Source organism: Sebastes umbrosus, chromosome 14 (assembly GCF_015220745.1).
Source record: "Sebastes umbrosus isolate fSebUmb1 chromosome 14, fSebUmb1.pri, whole genome shotgun sequence".
NCBI classification, from domain to species: Eukaryota; Metazoa; Chordata; class Actinopteri; order Perciformes; family Sebastidae; genus Sebastes; species Sebastes umbrosus.
In genome coordinates, this window is record NC_051282.1 from 14,614,891 (window position 1) to 14,631,867 (window position 16,977).

The window sequence follows — 16,977 nt, forward strand, 5'->3', positions numbered from 1 at the left end:
ATTATTAGGATTATTATTATTATTTTATTTTAGTTAGTTATAATAATAATAATAATAATAATAATAATGATAATAATAATAATAATAATAATAATAATAATAATAATAATAATAATAATAATAATAATAATTATTTTTACTGTTATTATTATTGTTATGATCATTATTATTTGTATTATTTTATTAATATTATTATCATTATTATTATCATTATTATTATTATTATTATTATTACTATTATTATTATTATTATTATCATTATTAGTATTATTATTATTATTATTATTATTATTATTATTATTATCCCTAAAGCATATATGTTGTAGTTATGCACACTGTGTCCACTGGAGGGCGATGAACACCATCAAGTCAGACATAATCAGGAACATAACAGTATGCTGATACTTCCGGTAAATATTCAAAATAAAAGCTTCAAATTAGTTCACCAGTATAGATACGTCCTTTGCCTACATGAATAGAGATGTTACGCTGGTAGCAGACGCAATATAGGTACAGCTTGTTGTGTGGCTACGTGGTTTTTCTTTTAGCGTGTTGAATTCCATATCTCTTGCCGGCCGGGACACTTTTGTTTTGAAGGCTCAGAGCCTCATCAGTGTTTAGTAGTGACTAACTAGCTAGCTCAGTAGCTAACAGAAACAACCACCATGGCAGCCGAGTACGAGTGAGTCTCCGTTTTAAACCCCGAACACATTTCATGATACTCATGATATTTGATGTACAGATTGTTTATTCAGTGAAGGTTAATGTGCTCTGAGGACAATCTGATTAAATGTGACGTTACCAGGTTGCTAGCTGATGTAGCTAACTAGCAACACAGTGAGCTAACAATGCTAACGCTAGCGTGATGTGTGTGACCGTTAACCTGTCATTATACAACAGAGCATAAAGGCAGCCTACAGGTTAACCAATACATGTGTTTTCTCCGCAGTGTGCTGTCTGAGATCGAGGTGCTGCAGTCCATCTATCTGGATGAACTGCTGGTCAACAGGGAAGAAGATGGGTGAGAAAACTATTACATCTTTGCTTCATTAGCTTTGGTTTCTTTACAGTAACTACTTCTACTCTGCCACATGTCAGTGAAAACCAGATGTGTTGAATGTTTGTGATAAACTGTGTTGAGAAAATCCTCCTTCAGCTAAATAAACTCTTTAAAAAGCCTCTTGGATCAGCTGCAGCATGCATCGTCACAAAGCTGAAAACAGTCTGTTTTTATGACTTTTTAAAGAACCATCAGGATTATATAGGAGTTAAAATGCACATTAATGCAGCAGTGATATTCTTTCAAAGGTCTTTTTATTAATTGTCAATAATCAATAGAACAGTCACTATGCAGGGAAAGTTCCTTTTTGTGTTTCTAAACAACATTCACCCCTGACACAACACATCAATCAATCATACCTGACAACAACATACACACAGACAGTCACAGCTGGCCACAAAAGACCTAACTGATTCTCAATCATGGATACATAACATTCAAATTGTCGAGAATACAACACAGGGAGAGTATCCGCAAATAAGTCATGAAATAATAAGAAGAAGAAGAAGAAGAGAAAAAAAATAAAATACATATATATACATATAAACATACACACACACACACACATACATATATATATATATATATACATATATATATATAAAAATAGAAGAACAAAAAATAATGATAATAATGAATAAATAAATGCAGCAGTAATATTAATCCAGAAACATCATATAGAATGGTAAAACACTGAAAGGTAACATTTACCAGCACAGTGAGTACTCTTACTTTAACTACTTTAAGTACATTTTGCTGATACTTTCTTGAATGCAGGACTTTTACTTGCAGTGGAGTATTTTCACAGAGATGTATTAGTAGATCATAGTAGTAGTAGATTAAAGATCTTTAAACATTTTCTGTAATGTCGTGTTTTTGCACATGAGGAAGGAAGCATTAAATTCACATATTTTTGAATAGAGTTTGGCACAGAGTGTCTGCACGGAGCAAATGGTTTGCGTTGCCTGTCGGGGCGGTGTCATGCTGTGTTGTTGCGTCAGCCTTGTTGATAAGATAAGATATTCCTTAATTAGTCCCACAGGGGGGAAATTTGCAATATATATCGATATCTGATGACACTTCTGATTTTTAAGACTCACAGTGTCCTTTGGCTCCAGTGTCTGTCTCTGTTTTTAAAGCCTCTGGTGTGTTGTGTCCTCCAGGGGCTGGGAGGTGAGCCTGGTCCTGTACCCGTCCACCGCAGAGGACTCTGTCTCCCAGTTTGTTCGACTCACCCTGACTTTGACCCTCGATCAGCAGGTGTGCTCTCCATGATCTTATCCTGCTCCCAGTTTGGGTTGCAATATCTCAGTCTCTGTGTTGTGATGTGGTTTACTGATACAATGGTGCCAACATTTTGTCTTCATGACTTGTATCATAAAGGATTTAGAATTTATCAGCTTCATCCTGGGGCCTTTCTTATTCAACTTTCTCATTCAACTGCAGAGAATACTTGTACTTTAAAGCTCAACTCACTTGATAAACAAATAATAAAAGTTTGACTCTGTCTTCCCTGTCTTAGTATCCCTCGTCTTCTCCAGCCATCTCCATTCATAACCCACGGGGACTCTCTGATGACAAGATCAGCAGGTATTGAGCTGAAGCTGTGGACTGATTAGACTCACTCTGCTCAGGAAATGTTTTCATATTTTGTGGAAAACCCTGTAATCATGTGCAACCCCTTTCTCTTAGTGTCCAAAAGTGTCTTCAGTTGGAGGCTCAGTCCTGTCTGGGTTCACCTGTGTTGTATCAGCTCATTGAGGTCACTATGTACAGTGCTTTTAAAAATATATTATTTAAGAGAATGTATGATTTCAGTGGATATCTAGTTAATTAATACATTAAGGTAATGATGAGCAGTACTGCTGCTTAAATTCATGTTTCTAACTGTTCTACTCTGTTTTTTCACCTCCAGAAAGCTAAAGAAATCCTGACTGAAAGCAATATTCCTCATGGAAACTGTGTCATTTGCCTCTATGGCTTTAAGGTACGCTGTTTCCCCATCTGTCCCATTGTCTTCTGCCCCATTAGTCCCTCTATAACAAAGAGAAACATTTTGGAAATCAGTTTTTTTATCGGCCTTTTTAATCTCTGAAAGCTTTAGTATCATTTTCTCACTTTTGTTTTACATTAAAGTCTAATGCAAGATTAAACAGTGTCTTATCTGTAGATGTTTCCAGAAATGTTCCTAAAATCTGCAAAACCATTCATGCTTCTTTGTGTCCGGCTGTCTTCAGGAAGGAGAGACGTTCTCCAAGACAAACTGCTACCACTACTTCCACTCCCACTGCCTCGGCCGCTACGCCAGCCACTCAGAGAGGGAGCTCCGCCAGAGGGAGAAGGAGTTGGAGGAGGACAAGACCAGAGAGAGAACAGACTATCAGGTCAGATATCAGCTTAAGAGCTCTGGTCAAAAAAGTATTTCAGTGTCCTTCTTTTATAAGCTATTTCATCACTGACTCGTCTCATAGGAGCTGACTGTGGTGTGTCCGGTGTGTAGAGAGCCTCTAACATATGATGTGGATCAGCTTCTGTGCTCTCCTGCACCCCAGCTGCCTGAGGTAACTTCATCTTCTAATGCACAGTTTTACCAATAGAAGCTGTCTCAAGGTCCATTAGAAGCTGTTTCCAAGGTCAAGAATAAACATAGAAAGGCTTTGTGTTTTTTTTCACTCAGCTGGACGAAGCAGCGATTGGTTCCCATTTTCAACAGAAGTGGTGTGAACTCCAGAAGCTTTTGGAAAGACAGAGGTCTAAAGGTGGGATCATTGACCCGGAGGTGGAATCAAATCGCTTTTTCATCCATACCAATGAGGTAAGAATGAATCAGAAATGATATAGTCAAATCTAGACTGCAAACCATACCTGACATCTGTATAAGTAAAAGTTGTCTATGATTTTTTTTCTTTTGATTGCATCTGACAAATCTAGATTGAAGTGTTCAGATCAGGGTTCCTACGCAGTATGGAATTTGATTTTAGTAATTTCCAGGTCTGGATAAGTACAGAAAAAAGAAAAGACAGTATAGAAAAACATTTCTGTTTCCAGACTATTGCCCATATTTTGTTTTCTAAAATATAAAATTCAGAATTTTTAAAAATAAATTGATCATACAAGCAGCAGAGTGTTTTCATGGCGTTTCGAGCAGCCAAAATGTTTACCACTGTGTGAGAGAGTGCAGGCCAGAGTGAGCTTGATGTTGTTGAAAGCAAGGCAAGAAGTAGGCTATGGCATGCGACTGAACGCAAAGAGCTGCTTCTGAAGCTGTCAGCTTACACTGTTTGACAGTGGAATGTCGTCCACCTTTCTGCAAATAAGGCTGCGAACTGACAGGCTGTTCTCATACACCGTTCGTAGCTAAACCTATGAAAAGTAATGCACTGTAATTTATATATATGCCACAAAATAAATTCATATGTAATCCACGTTGAGTAATCGTGAACCAGTATGAAGAGTGATAAACGCCGCGTAGGGAGGAGGTCGGGATGGATGGATGGACGGTTGGGTCAAATAACACTAGACTTTTACCCAGGAGACCGGAGTTCATGTCACGTGTGAAACCAGAAGTCAACGTTAATATAGTTCTCACGTAATTTCCATACTTACGTTACACTAATTCTGCAGTTATTTTAACCCTAACCACGATCTTTTCCTAAACCTAACTAAGTAGTTTTATTTTGAAAAGACTGGAGCGAGAATTGACACGTGTCACATGTTGCTGGACATTCGTAGGAAAATGAGGAATAACTTTTTGTAAGATATCATACGGACCGTTGCATGAGGATACGTTTGGACTCAATGGCCGCAATGGGTAAATGCAAGTTTTCGAAGGGCTGGCTTGACAATCCCAAATACAAAGCCTGGTTGGTTAACAATTCTAAATGGGAAAAGAAAGCTGTGTCATATTTCATATCACTGACTTGGATAGATATCAGATGGAACCTGGACATTTGAATCACTCATATAACTCCAGTGCTGACTTATTAACACTGTTCCTATATAATGTTATACAAAACATTTACAGTGATACCTGTCAACTCCCACAGACTCCACCTGCTGCTGAAAACGGAAACCTTGACACAGATGTCTCTCCTGGCCCCCCGGTGCCCTCTGCTTCTAATGTTTCCTCTTATGAAACTGGCGTCAGAGCGGACCAGTTTGTTCCTGGACTGTCCCACTGCAGAGGCGGCCACGGCCATAGGCGTCAGAACCAGGCAAGGGGGCCGAGGAGAGGAGGCAGGTCCCGACCGCAACACCGGAGAGCCGCCCCCATCACAGAGCACCTGGACAAACTGTCTCTGTCCTCAGACTGCACTGAAGGACCAATAAAAGCCAAAGCTCAGGGTAACCATGGCCAACAGGTGCAAGTAAATGTAGAATTATGTCAGTCTAAGACAGGCAGGGGTGTCAACACAGAGCAACAAGAGACCCTGGTGTCTCCGGACGACCAGCTGGTGTGCCAGGCAGCTGTGGAAACTGAATGCCCAAAAGATGCTGCAGACCCTGCAGGCGGTCATGGTCACCGTGGAAGGAGAAGGGGTCCTCACCGATACGTCCCAGACACCGGGGCCCCCGGGACGGCACGCTACCACTGGGATGGGCGAGCTTCGAGAAGCAGGGGAGGGCCCAATAACCCGTACAGCAGAGGAGGGGGGCCCCGCCGGGGTCACGGCAGGGGCTTCCAACACAAGGTGATGGAGAGAGAGAGGGGAAGAGAGGAGGTGCTATGACAAAGGGCAACAGGAGGGCCAATGAACAAGTGTATGTGTGCCTCCATTATCAGTTTGCGTAGATTAAAGCCCTGCACCAGAAACAACATTTACTCTAGTATCCTTTCCTCCTGTACATTGCTGGTATGCACTTTCATACACACTAATATCAGATACAGATGGTTGTTGCTTTTTGTTGTGGTGCAATATGACTTGAAAGAACTACAAATTAAATTGTCTGTGGATCTCAGTGTGTTGCAGTATTTCCTGTATTTTTCTTTTTATAAATAAGGTTCAGTTACACTGACTGTTGCAGCTTTAATATATCTCTTTATTGTCAATGATGCTGTAATTTGAAGCAATTTTGCAGGAAATGTTAGCAATTCACCGGACAAAGTCCCATGGTACATAGGGCACTGGGGCCTGGTGGGGCCAGTTTATACCTTTTTTTTCCACTACAATTATTAACAGAGAAATATTGAACATTTGTATCTAACAGCTATAGTTACTGGTAACTTTGTAGATGCTAAATTTGAAAAGCTATAATGAGCTTATAAAATACAATGCATTGTTACACAGTAAATGAAACCACCCAACAGTACATGAAACAGGTAAAGCAGTTCCACCTTTGCTAGCTGCAAAATCAAAATGCTGCTTACATGTTAATTCATCATCATTATTATAAGTTGAGGAGTTTTTTTGTTTTTTTTTCCCTTTCTTTTCTTGGTATTATTCTTTATATATAATATATATATATATATATATATATATTCCTTTTTTATTCCTTTTACTCATAACAAAAATAAAATGAAATATGGATAAAACAAAATGGAGAGAAAAAAATAATAATAAATAAAAAAATAAAATAAAAAAAATAAAACTTTAAAAAAGCCAACATAACTGGGCCAGATCAATATCATGTGACTGTGTAGAGTGTGGTGGGGGTGGCTGGCTGTCAGTCAGGGTGCAAATCAAATTAAGGCAAGATTAAAAAGAATAAGAGAAAATAAAGTAAACTAATTTTAAATAGGTAGATGGATAGAAGTAAAAGAATGATGGATAAAAGGATGGTGTTTAATAGGGTGATGGATAAAAAGATGATGTTTTAAAGGGAGGCGTTCGGTCGTGTCGAGAAGGGAGCCCGCAAATTGCAAGATCTGATCATCTTAGAGCTTCAAACAACTCACGCGAGACTCACTAGTGACGACCAATCCTAACCTTAACCATTCGAGGCATTGACAATCTCGCGAGAGTCCCCCCAGTTTGCTGTCTCCCTTCTAGCCAGCCACTACTGAGGCGGTCTCTTTTATATCCATTAGTGATGGGAATTCAGGCTCTTTTTAGTGAGCCAGATCATTTGGCTCAGCTCACCAAGAAGAGCCGGCTCTTTCGGCTCCAAAACGGCTCTTCATTTTACCACTTCTGCCTTTTATAATTCAGCCAAATTTAGCGCTGTTTTGACCTATGATTAGTATGTGTGCACATATATAACTGAAATTATTCAATTTAGTTATACTAAACCTTATCATTTCCAGAATACCATAATTTTACATGCTGCTTCGTTTCCGACTGTCACTCATCTTGTCTGCTATTTGCGCACCGCACTCCTCTCTCTCTTTCTCTCTTCCTTTCCCTCCTGCTCTGTACCTGCAGACCGTCAGCGCACCGCCCTTCCCTGCTCAATGGTAATTATGCTTGTCTGTTCATCACTTGATTGGTCGCACGGATGTCATTAACACAACATTCAGTCACAGTCAGTGCATGGAGTGCCCGTGGCGCAGAGAAGATCGTCCTATCATTCTGCCTTGAATTAAAAGGACTGTTTGTAAGAATCAGAAATGCTTGTTAACAGCGACACCTGTGGCCGTTAAGTCAACATAAGTCAGAGTCGGGCCTGCTCTATTAAATAGACATGAACGAGCATCGCTCAAAACAGTGAGGTGACACACGTCAGCTAAAAACACAATATCACTCTATATTTCACCTGCTTGGCAGTAATGTTAGCTGACCAGACGAAGGTCTCTCCATGAATCAATGCTGATCCTAGTGTTGGCTTTTCCTGCTTCAGCCCTGGAGGCTGAAGCAGGAAGAGAAACGTTATTGTCTCCGATTGCGCCCGCAGGGAGACACCGGCACCCGGTCAGAGACGATAACGTTACTCGCTGCGGAGCCCCGTCACTTCAAAAACACGGGAAACCTCTGTTGGTCTGGAGGAGCTGCAGCAGTTATTTCTGCACAAATGTCCATTGTACATTCACTAGATATTCTCAGAGCTACTAACTCTTCTGCAGCGTGTAGTGTGCGCGCATGAACGTGTAGAGGTGGAGCGAGCTGAGTGAAGGCAAGCAGGCAGGCAGAGGAGCAGAGTACAGCAGTGACTCCGGCTGTACAAAAAAAAACTTCTCTCGGACGGGAGCTGGCTCTTGTCGTTCACGTAAAAGAGCCGGCTCTTTGAACCGGCTCGTTCGTGACGACACATCACTAATATCCATGGGGCGGAACGAACCTACGTCACCCCCCGACGCCATCTTGGCCGTTGTTGTGTCGTAGACCCTCCCATCATGGAGCTGGAGGAGTTAACCAGCCTCTCTCTCCTCGCTCTCCTCGCTCAGTGATCTGACTCATCTGAACTGCGCAGGTTCGCAGAGGCGTGTTTGTTGTTTTCAAAACGACAGAGGTAATGACTGGCGGGACCGTGTTTCACAAAAGCTACGATAACAAGGACTCTGAGCCTCGGATGGACGTGGATATGGACTCCGGTCCTCTGGACAGTGAGCGGGCTGACCTGGACAGCAGCATCCCGGCTGCGTGCTCCTCTAACGGCAGCGGCGGCGAGGAGGACGAGGCGGAGGCCGCTGGAAGAGTGAGAGAAGCCGGAGGCTCGAGTAGTCATCACATCCCGGACGGAGGCGGAGGGTACTGCGGCGGCAGGGAGCAGGAGGTGTCGGTGGAAATTGGAGAGACGTATTTATGTCAAAGAGCCGATAAGACATGGCGTGAGTTATATATGCCTCTTTTTCACCACAATAACACTTAACGTTAACAGGTTGACGTAAGCTGTGCGTTTGTTTTCTGGAAGAAAATTCACACCAAACTCCATTAACATTTTGTGTAATTGCTTTGATTCTCTTGAAAACTTGGCATAAAGACGTAATTCAATTTAATTTTGATTGATAAAGGCTCAGAGAGGCTTTCTGTAACAATCGGCTGAATGATTGGATTGATTTATTGGATGATAAAACCATAACAGCGCAAACAACAAGGCGAGCCACGTCTAAAAGTTGGTATTTCACTGGAGGAAATAGATGATTGATGATAATGATTATTGCCGAATTGATTAATGGCTCAACACAAGTCAGGTTTTATCAGGTTAAATAACAATAAGTAAGGCTATGTTTGCCAATGAGCAAAGCAGGTGTTCAAGTCATAGAAATCTGAATGGAGTTTGGTGAGATGTCGAGTTTGCATTTGTACCTGACAAGCAGGTTGACTTAAGCTGTGCAGGACTCTCGTTTGTTTTTGTGAAGAAATTCACACCAAACTGCATTAACATTTTGTGAAAAGTCGAGTTGATTCTCTTGAAAACTTGTCAGTAAAGACGTAGTTAAATTTAATTTTTGTTTATAAAGGCTCTGAGGGGCTTTCTGTAATAATCGGCTGGATGATGAAAACCATTGCAATAAAAACAAAAAGGCGAGCCACGTCTAAAAGTTGGCATTTCACTGGAGTAAATAGGCTAATAACGTTGCAGTTTGGAAGATTATGATTATTGCCGAATTGATTATTGGCTCAACACAAGTCAGGTTTTATCAGGCTAAATAACAATAAGCAGGCTATTTTTGCTATTGAGCAAAGCAGGTGTTCAAGTCATAGAAATCTGAATGGAGTTTGGTGAGACGTCCCAAACAGAAGATATATAGAGCTTGCATTTGTACCTGACAAGCAGGTTGACGTAAGTTGTGCAGGACTCTCGCTTTGTTTTTGTGAAGAAATTCACACCAAACTCCATTAACATTTTGTGCAAAGTTGAGTTGATTCTCTTGAAAACTTGTCAGTAAAGACGTAATTCAATTTAATTTTGATTTATAAAGGCTCAGCAGGGCTTTCTGTAACAATCGGCGTGGATGATAGAACCATAACAGTGCAAACAACAAGGCGAGCCACGTCTAAAAGTTGGTATTTCACTAGAGTAAATAGGCTAATAACGTTGCAATTTGGTAGATTATGAGATTGCCGAATTGATTAATGGCTCAACACAAGTCACGTTTTATCAGGCTAAATAACAATAACCTAATATTTTCAGGTGGAATTTCATTTAATTCTCACTGTGCAATATCATTTTCCACTTGTGCAATTTTGTTAATAGTCTGTTTATTGTCAGTACTGTATAAACTGCTCCTATTTTTATACTTCCTCTATTTAAATGGTTCATATTTTGTTACACTTTGTTTAGCTCCTTTTTTTACTGTGTTAGCTGATGCATCTTGTTTTTTGCACTATCCCCTTTGCTGCTGTACACTGCACATTTCCCCACTGCGGGACTAATAAAGGAATATCTTATCTTATCTTATAAGTAGGCTATGTTTGCTATTGAGCAAAGCAGGTGTTCAAGTCATAGAAATCTGAATGGAGTTTGGTGAGACGTCCCAAACAGGAGATATATAGAGCTTGCATTTGTACCTGACCAAAAAATACTTTGTTAGACCAAAGGCTCATTAACTATTGGTATCTTGCTCTCTTTTTCAGATACAGCAGAGGTTATTCAGTCCCGATTGAATGAACAGGAGGGCAGAGAGGAGTTCTATGTTCACTATGTAGGATGTGAGTACATGACGAGTTCTTGATATGCCCATACCCTCTCTATCTCCTCACCTGCTGCTTTACAATGATCCTCATCTCCTTTTCTTTGGTTATGCAGTCAACAGGCGCCTAGATGAATGGGTGGGTAAGGCCCGCCTGGCACTCACCAAGACAGTGAAGGATGCAGTGAGGAAGAGCACAGAGTCCAATCTCGGTGTTGGTGATTTGGGTGAACAGCCTGAAAGGAAGATCACTCGCAACCAGAAGCGCAAGCATGACGAGATCAACCATGTACAGAAGGTAGAGACATTGTATGTTACATAGTCATTTCATACTGTTGGTTTTTTTTGTTGATATTTATGTAATGGAGTTTTCCCTTGCAGACGTATGCCGAGATGGACCCAACAACAGCTGCCCTGGAGAAGGAGCATGAGGCGGTATGGTTGAGTGTCTATTAGTTTCTCTTATTAAAGATTACAAAAAGAGCAAACATTACTATCTTGTTCTGCTGCACTTTACGTTCAGTTTACTCCTGCTGTGTCCTCTACATAATGTGGTTTAACTCGCTTATGTATTCAACTTCTTGAATGTTTTGCCATCTCGGTGTGATGAAAATCATTTCCCTCATTGTAAGACCTTGCGTGTCTCTTCCTCAGATCACCAAAGTGAAATATGTGGATAAGATCCAGATAGGAAACTTCGAGATCGATGCCTGGTACTTCTCGCCGTTTCCCGAGGACTACGGCAAGCAGCCCAAGCTGTGGATCTGCGAGTACTGCCTTAAATACATGAAGTATGAGAAGACCTTCAGACACCACCTGGTCAGTGAAGCTTTCACTTTAGGACGCAGGGAATGTTTGTGCCAAATAAAGACGTCAGCTAAACAGAATAGCTCCTTGTCCATCCTTTTGCTGTCTTTGTTCATTTAAAAGACATTTAATTTCACAAGTCATGTCTCCATTCTTAAACTCAGAGTCCTAGTAAATGTCCTGCAGAATGTCTTGAATTTATATTGATATATTTATTTATATATTTATTTTGGAAGAAAAACTGCCTTTTCTGTGACACACATTTTTTCCACCTGTGAAACCCAATCCTATAAAGTTTAATTCCAAGATAAACTATTAGCAGTGATTAAGTGATTTTTGTACATCCCGTGCAACCTGAAAGCAAGAGGTTTGACCTTTCTGACCTTTGTCTCCTCAGTCCCACTGTCAGTGGAAACAGCCTCCAGGCAAAGAAATCTACAGAAGGAGCAACATATCGGTGTATGAAGTGGATGGGCGGGACCACAAGGTGAGTTTACCTGGAAAGTCTTTGCCACATCTGAGGATGTTCAATTCTAAATAATATGGATTCCTCTGCTTCTGGTGTGTGTGTGTCCCACTCTGTGTTTCCAGTGGAAATCAAACTGGACATTTTTGTGATGATGATGTTCATTGTTGTGATTCCTTGTTGATCTCTGTTTCCAGATCTACTGTCAAAATCTTTGTCTACTAGCAAAACTATTTCTCGACCACAAGACGCTTTATTTTGACGTGGAGCCCTTTATCTTCTATATCCTCACTGAAGTCAACAAACAGGGAGCGCACATCGTCGGCTACTTCTCAAAAGTAAGGCAGTCAATCTTGGGCTCACTTGATGTTCGATCTCTCTTGACAATTAAGTCAGTGTTTACCCTTATACATCCCTAGGGACATTTTTGGCTTTTTAAGTAATTTTTTTAAATCTTTTTGTCTGTTAATGAATACATTTTGGCAAGGGTGTGAATTTTTTTTTTTTTAATTTTTGAAGTTCAACCTCAGCTCCTATAATAAGTCTATAATAAATGTGTAACCAAATTAGAGTCACTCAGACCCTTAGGGACACAAATGTCCCCATTAAAACCACAATTTTTGATCCCACAGTCATTACAGCATAAAATCATGCATTCTACTATATCAGGTTTTAAGTCTAGAGCCCTGTCTTCAGCATTGTAGTTTTTGCTATTTTCCATGAGATTTAGCCATTTTCTCATGTTTGCCCCACATAACTCAGTGGAAGTGGAAAATAATATTAATATATCATTTTATGGCAGTTTTTGTCCTCTAAGGACATAAGAGCAACTTTTTTAAAGTGAGGCAAGGGTTAACAAAACGCAGTGTATTTATCTTTGAGGCCTGAGTAATGAGTGTTAAATGCATTCCTTTCATAAAACATTTGTAAAGCTGATAAAAATTTATATAAAAATATAATATATAGAAATATATTTTAAAAAAATATAATTTTAAATCTGTTTGTTTACATCCATGTATTTCTAAGCATATTGCCCCCACCATATGTAAATCAGCTCTAGTAATGGTCAATAACTCCACAGGGTACCTTTTAATTCCCATTGCATGTTATTTCACAAATCATCACACATTACATCTGTAAGCAGTTCACTGATCATTGATGCTGTAGTGTTATCGCTAAACCTTTGAATCTCACTGTTTGAATTCAGCAGAATCCCACACTTGGCGGAGAGAACCTCGGACTGGAATCATGAACTGTTTGTCTGAACTTTTGCCTTTTGGTTTTCAGGAGAAAGAGTCTCCAGATGGGAATAATGTGGCGTGTATTCTCACACTGCCACCGTACCAACGCAGAGGCTACGGAAAGTTCCTCATAGCTTTTAGTAAGTGAGAGACCATGACGTAGCCTTAATATGTGTGTGTGTGTGTGTGTGTATCAGTGCTGCAGCTAATGATTACTTTTCACTAATGATTAAATATATTGATAGGTTTTTCTATTAGTAATATATTAGCCCATATACTGATCAGAATGATGAATAATTATGACAGTTTACCAAAGTCTACATTTCCATCTTTTCTTTGTTAAAAGGATAGTTCTGATGTTTCTCAATGGGGTTGTATGAGGTACTTATCCATAGTCTGTGTATTACCTACAGTAAATGGTGGTTGACACGCCCCCAGTTTGGGGAAATAGACAGGAGTACCAGCACAAAGGCTAAGCAACATATTTTGGCCACCTAAAAAAAAATCAATATCAATATATATGTCAATATCAGTTTTAAGTATATTCTATATTTAGAATATTTGCACCGCTTTACCTTCTCTCTACTTACTCTTTAGTTGTTACATTATTATATATATATATATATAATAATGTAACAACTAAAGAACCCATTTGACTGCATAGTGAGTACTTTTATACTTTCAAGTAAATTTTCTTGATTATATACTTAAATACTTTTATATCATAAATATTGGACATTTACTTGTAACAGTGTTTTTAAAACTGTGGTACTAGTACTTTTACTTAAAAAGATTTTAATACTTTTTCCACCACTGGTATCACCACTGTATACCTGTATGTTGCTTTGTGTTGCTATGTATATCTGTATGTTTCTGTGTACTGGATGTGGAAACAGATATCCCTCTTGGGATAAATATATCTAAATCTAAATCAATGACACTGGCTCAGTGGGTCTCTCCCTGCCTCCACTTTCATCATCAGTGGCGAGTGAGTCGTAACCTGTGGTTGTCTCTCCCTCCCCACCAGCCTCATCCTCTCTTTGCTTTGTAAAGTTTTCCCGCCGCTACGTACATACACGTCACACACACAATGTGCACCGCTGCATACATGCATATAGCATTAAACGAGTCTCAACCCGTGCACATAAAAATCAGGGGCATGCATGTGATACAAGCGCACAGAGCAAGCGGAAAAGCATCCTCGCGAAAGAGCATTTCTGCTCCGCCTGCACAAATGTGATTCCACGAGCACGGGGCAGTGACGAGCACAAGCTCGACCGCTCGCTCGTCAAGTTGACTTTTGAGACTTTGGAAACAGGGATGGAATAGACAGTGGCTGATGGCAATGATCATCATGCACTTGCAAGAATGGCACCACGTGACATTTTAACTCTTATACTCACAATAAATGATGTACAATGTTATATATGCGATTGTATTGGTTGCAGTCTGGAGCCCTGGCTAATCATCACCAGTGTCATTTGGTTGATTTATAAATTGACGGGAAATCAGACTGATTAGTTTAAGCAGGAATATGCATATATTTGTGCACTCACGGTGGATTCCATAGAGCCAACCTCTTGTCCAAAAGAGTGTATGAAACACACAAATGAACCATCACTTTTGTACTAACATTTGTGTTTTTACTGCTGTGTGTGTGTGTGTGTGTGTGTGTGTGTAGGTTATGAGCTGTCTAAGCTGGAGAGTGCAGTCGGCTCTCCAGAGAAGCCTCTGTCTGATCTGGGCAAGCTGAGTTACAGAAGTTACTGGTCCTGGGTCTTGCTGGAGATCCTGAGGGACTTCAGAGGAACGCTGTCCATCAAAGACCTCAGGTAGAGACACACAAATACACTTCTCTATAACAAAGTTACATCACCATCAGACACCCAGACATTTTCCTATCTTTTTAGCTCTGATTTTGATGCCCATATCAGACCCTCCTCTCTCTCTTTCTCCTCAGCCAGATGACCAGCATCACGCAGAGTGACATCATCAGCACACTGCAGTCGCTCAATATGGTGAAATACTGGAAAGGTCAGCATGTTATCTGTGTGACGCCCAAACTGGTGGAAGAGCACCTGAAGAGCGCTCAGTACAAGAAACCACCAATCACAGGTAAGTTCAGACATTTTATATTTTTGCATTTGCATGATTTTATTCCCTTATTTCTAACCTGGTTGTAACTTAAACAACAAAACATTCACCAATAACGCAATTTCTCCGCGCCGGTCAACAAGCAACTGTGCTCCTCTGCTTTTTGTATGTCTCTGTGTGAACCACAGAGCTGTGACCAGAATTGGAGAAATTCTGGTCACATATTATCAGTGTTTGTTGAGCTTAAATACAATTGATAGATAAGCTATAAAGAATGACATCATCATGAATGCTCTACATTTTTGTTTCCTTCCGGCTGGAACCACTGCATCAGCGTTCTCCGTGGCTTCAGACTGTATCTCATACATGCCGTCATTAGAACTGCTCGTTTCAGATAGGCTGTACCAATTAGTTTGAAGCGTCATTCGTAACGTTGATATTCAAATTCTAAGTCAACAATTTTGCATGTCTAATCCCGTATATTGTCTCTGCAGCGGCGCACCGCTTTGCTCTCTTGTTTCACAGAGTGCGCCGGGGCAGCCTCGGCATACATACACAGAGCGGAGCAGAGGAGAGGCAGAGTGAAGATAACGTTGTCGGTACCGGTTACAAACAGGCTCAATAGTGAATATTAGGCTATGCTATTTCTATCTGTCTTCTCTTACACTATTTAAATGAAAACAGATTTGTGAAGACATGCAGATGATGTCCTGTGATGTAACTGAAGGGACAGTTTTTAATTTACGTCTCACCATCGTCATCTGTCGGCTCTGGAAAATACAAATTTGAAGACGTAAATCTTTAAAAACACAAATTTATAGTTTCACTCGTTGCAGCCAGTTTATTGACACTTCTGTAGTTTTTTTCAACAAGTGGGAGATATCGGCACTGTCAGAAATGACAAAATCTCTGACTCAAAATTATCACTCTGAGGCTGACGTGAACAGTTTTATGGTTGCTCATAAATTTGACCTGAGCACGTCACTGTTGGACGACACGGACATGAACTAATTTTCGGAGTCTGTTTCAATCTCAAACTTGTTCCTGCAGCACTGACTGTGTCGTACAGAAATAGAAATCTACCTGCGGGGGTGGGGTTTCTTTGCTTTGTGTCTTTGTGTATCATCTCTCTCTTTTGTGTGTTGTGTCTTTCACAGTGGACACTATGTGTTTGAAGTGGGCGCCCCCCAAAAATAAACAAGCCAAGTTGTCCAAGAAGTGAGAGGCGGAGCCAGTGACGCCACATCTGTCCATCCAATTCCACCTGTTTTTATATAATTTGCCAAGTTCACCCTTTTTTCCTCAACTGGCAAAACTCTGCTGTTATGAAAAATCAATGTATATAGTCATTAGTTGCATCTGTCAGTATTTTCTTAAAATATGTATACAAAAAATCCCAGACTTGTCTCCTGATTCTTTCTTTTTTTGAGTATGAACTGGTTCTATAATGGTACATGTTCGCAGAGGCGGGTTTTTTTTATCGCGAGGGATCGCCTCGCTTCCCAGCATTGGACGCTTGATCGGCTGCCACTAGGCACCTGATTAGACGAACACTTTCCGTCATGGGCTGCTAGGCCTTCATGCAAATCTGGGGCGTCCGGCGCAACACACCGCCTCTGGAAACTCCCTAAAAAATTTTAAATTAGCCGTTGTCGATCTAGAATAAAGACAGATTCAGCAACTGGATGGCTTATTTCTGGAATAAAATGTTTTCAGAAACACATTTCGGTGAACTATTTTTGTGATATAAGAGAAGAAAGTCCAAATGAGCCGCCATGTTGGTTCCGGTTTGAAACCT

At 40.4% G+C, this 16,977-nt stretch overlaps 2 protein-coding genes across 2 annotated transcripts; both read left to right on the forward strand.

The window, feature by feature from the left end:
• Nucleotides 1-436: 436 nt before the first annotated feature.
• On the forward strand, nt 437-6,019 carry rnf25 (ring finger protein 25). Its single transcript, XM_037791751.1, has 10 exons — nt 437-682; nt 950-1,021; nt 2,224-2,320; nt 2,583-2,650; nt 2,753-2,822; nt 2,976-3,047; nt 3,298-3,444; nt 3,532-3,621; nt 3,738-3,875; nt 5,107-6,019. The coding sequence occupies exons 1-10, from the start codon at nt 666-668 to the stop codon at nt 5,788-5,790; spliced, it is 1,455 nt and encodes a 484-aa protein (XP_037647679.1). The 5' UTR covers nt 437-665; the 3' UTR covers nt 5,791-6,019.
• A 2,259-nt stretch (nt 6,020-8,278) lies between these two features.
• On the forward strand, nt 8,279-16,578 carry kat8 (K(lysine) acetyltransferase 8). The gene is made up of 11 exons (XM_037791750.1): nt 8,279-8,765; nt 10,516-10,590; nt 10,688-10,869; nt 10,953-11,006; nt 11,226-11,390; nt 11,776-11,865; nt 12,042-12,182; nt 13,132-13,225; nt 14,767-14,917; nt 15,046-15,200; nt 16,337-16,578. The coding sequence occupies exons 1-11, from the start codon at nt 8,450-8,452 to the stop codon at nt 16,399-16,401; spliced, it is 1,488 nt and encodes a 495-aa protein (XP_037647678.1). The 5' UTR covers nt 8,279-8,449; the 3' UTR covers nt 16,402-16,578.
• Nucleotides 16,579-16,977: the final 399 nt, after the last annotated feature.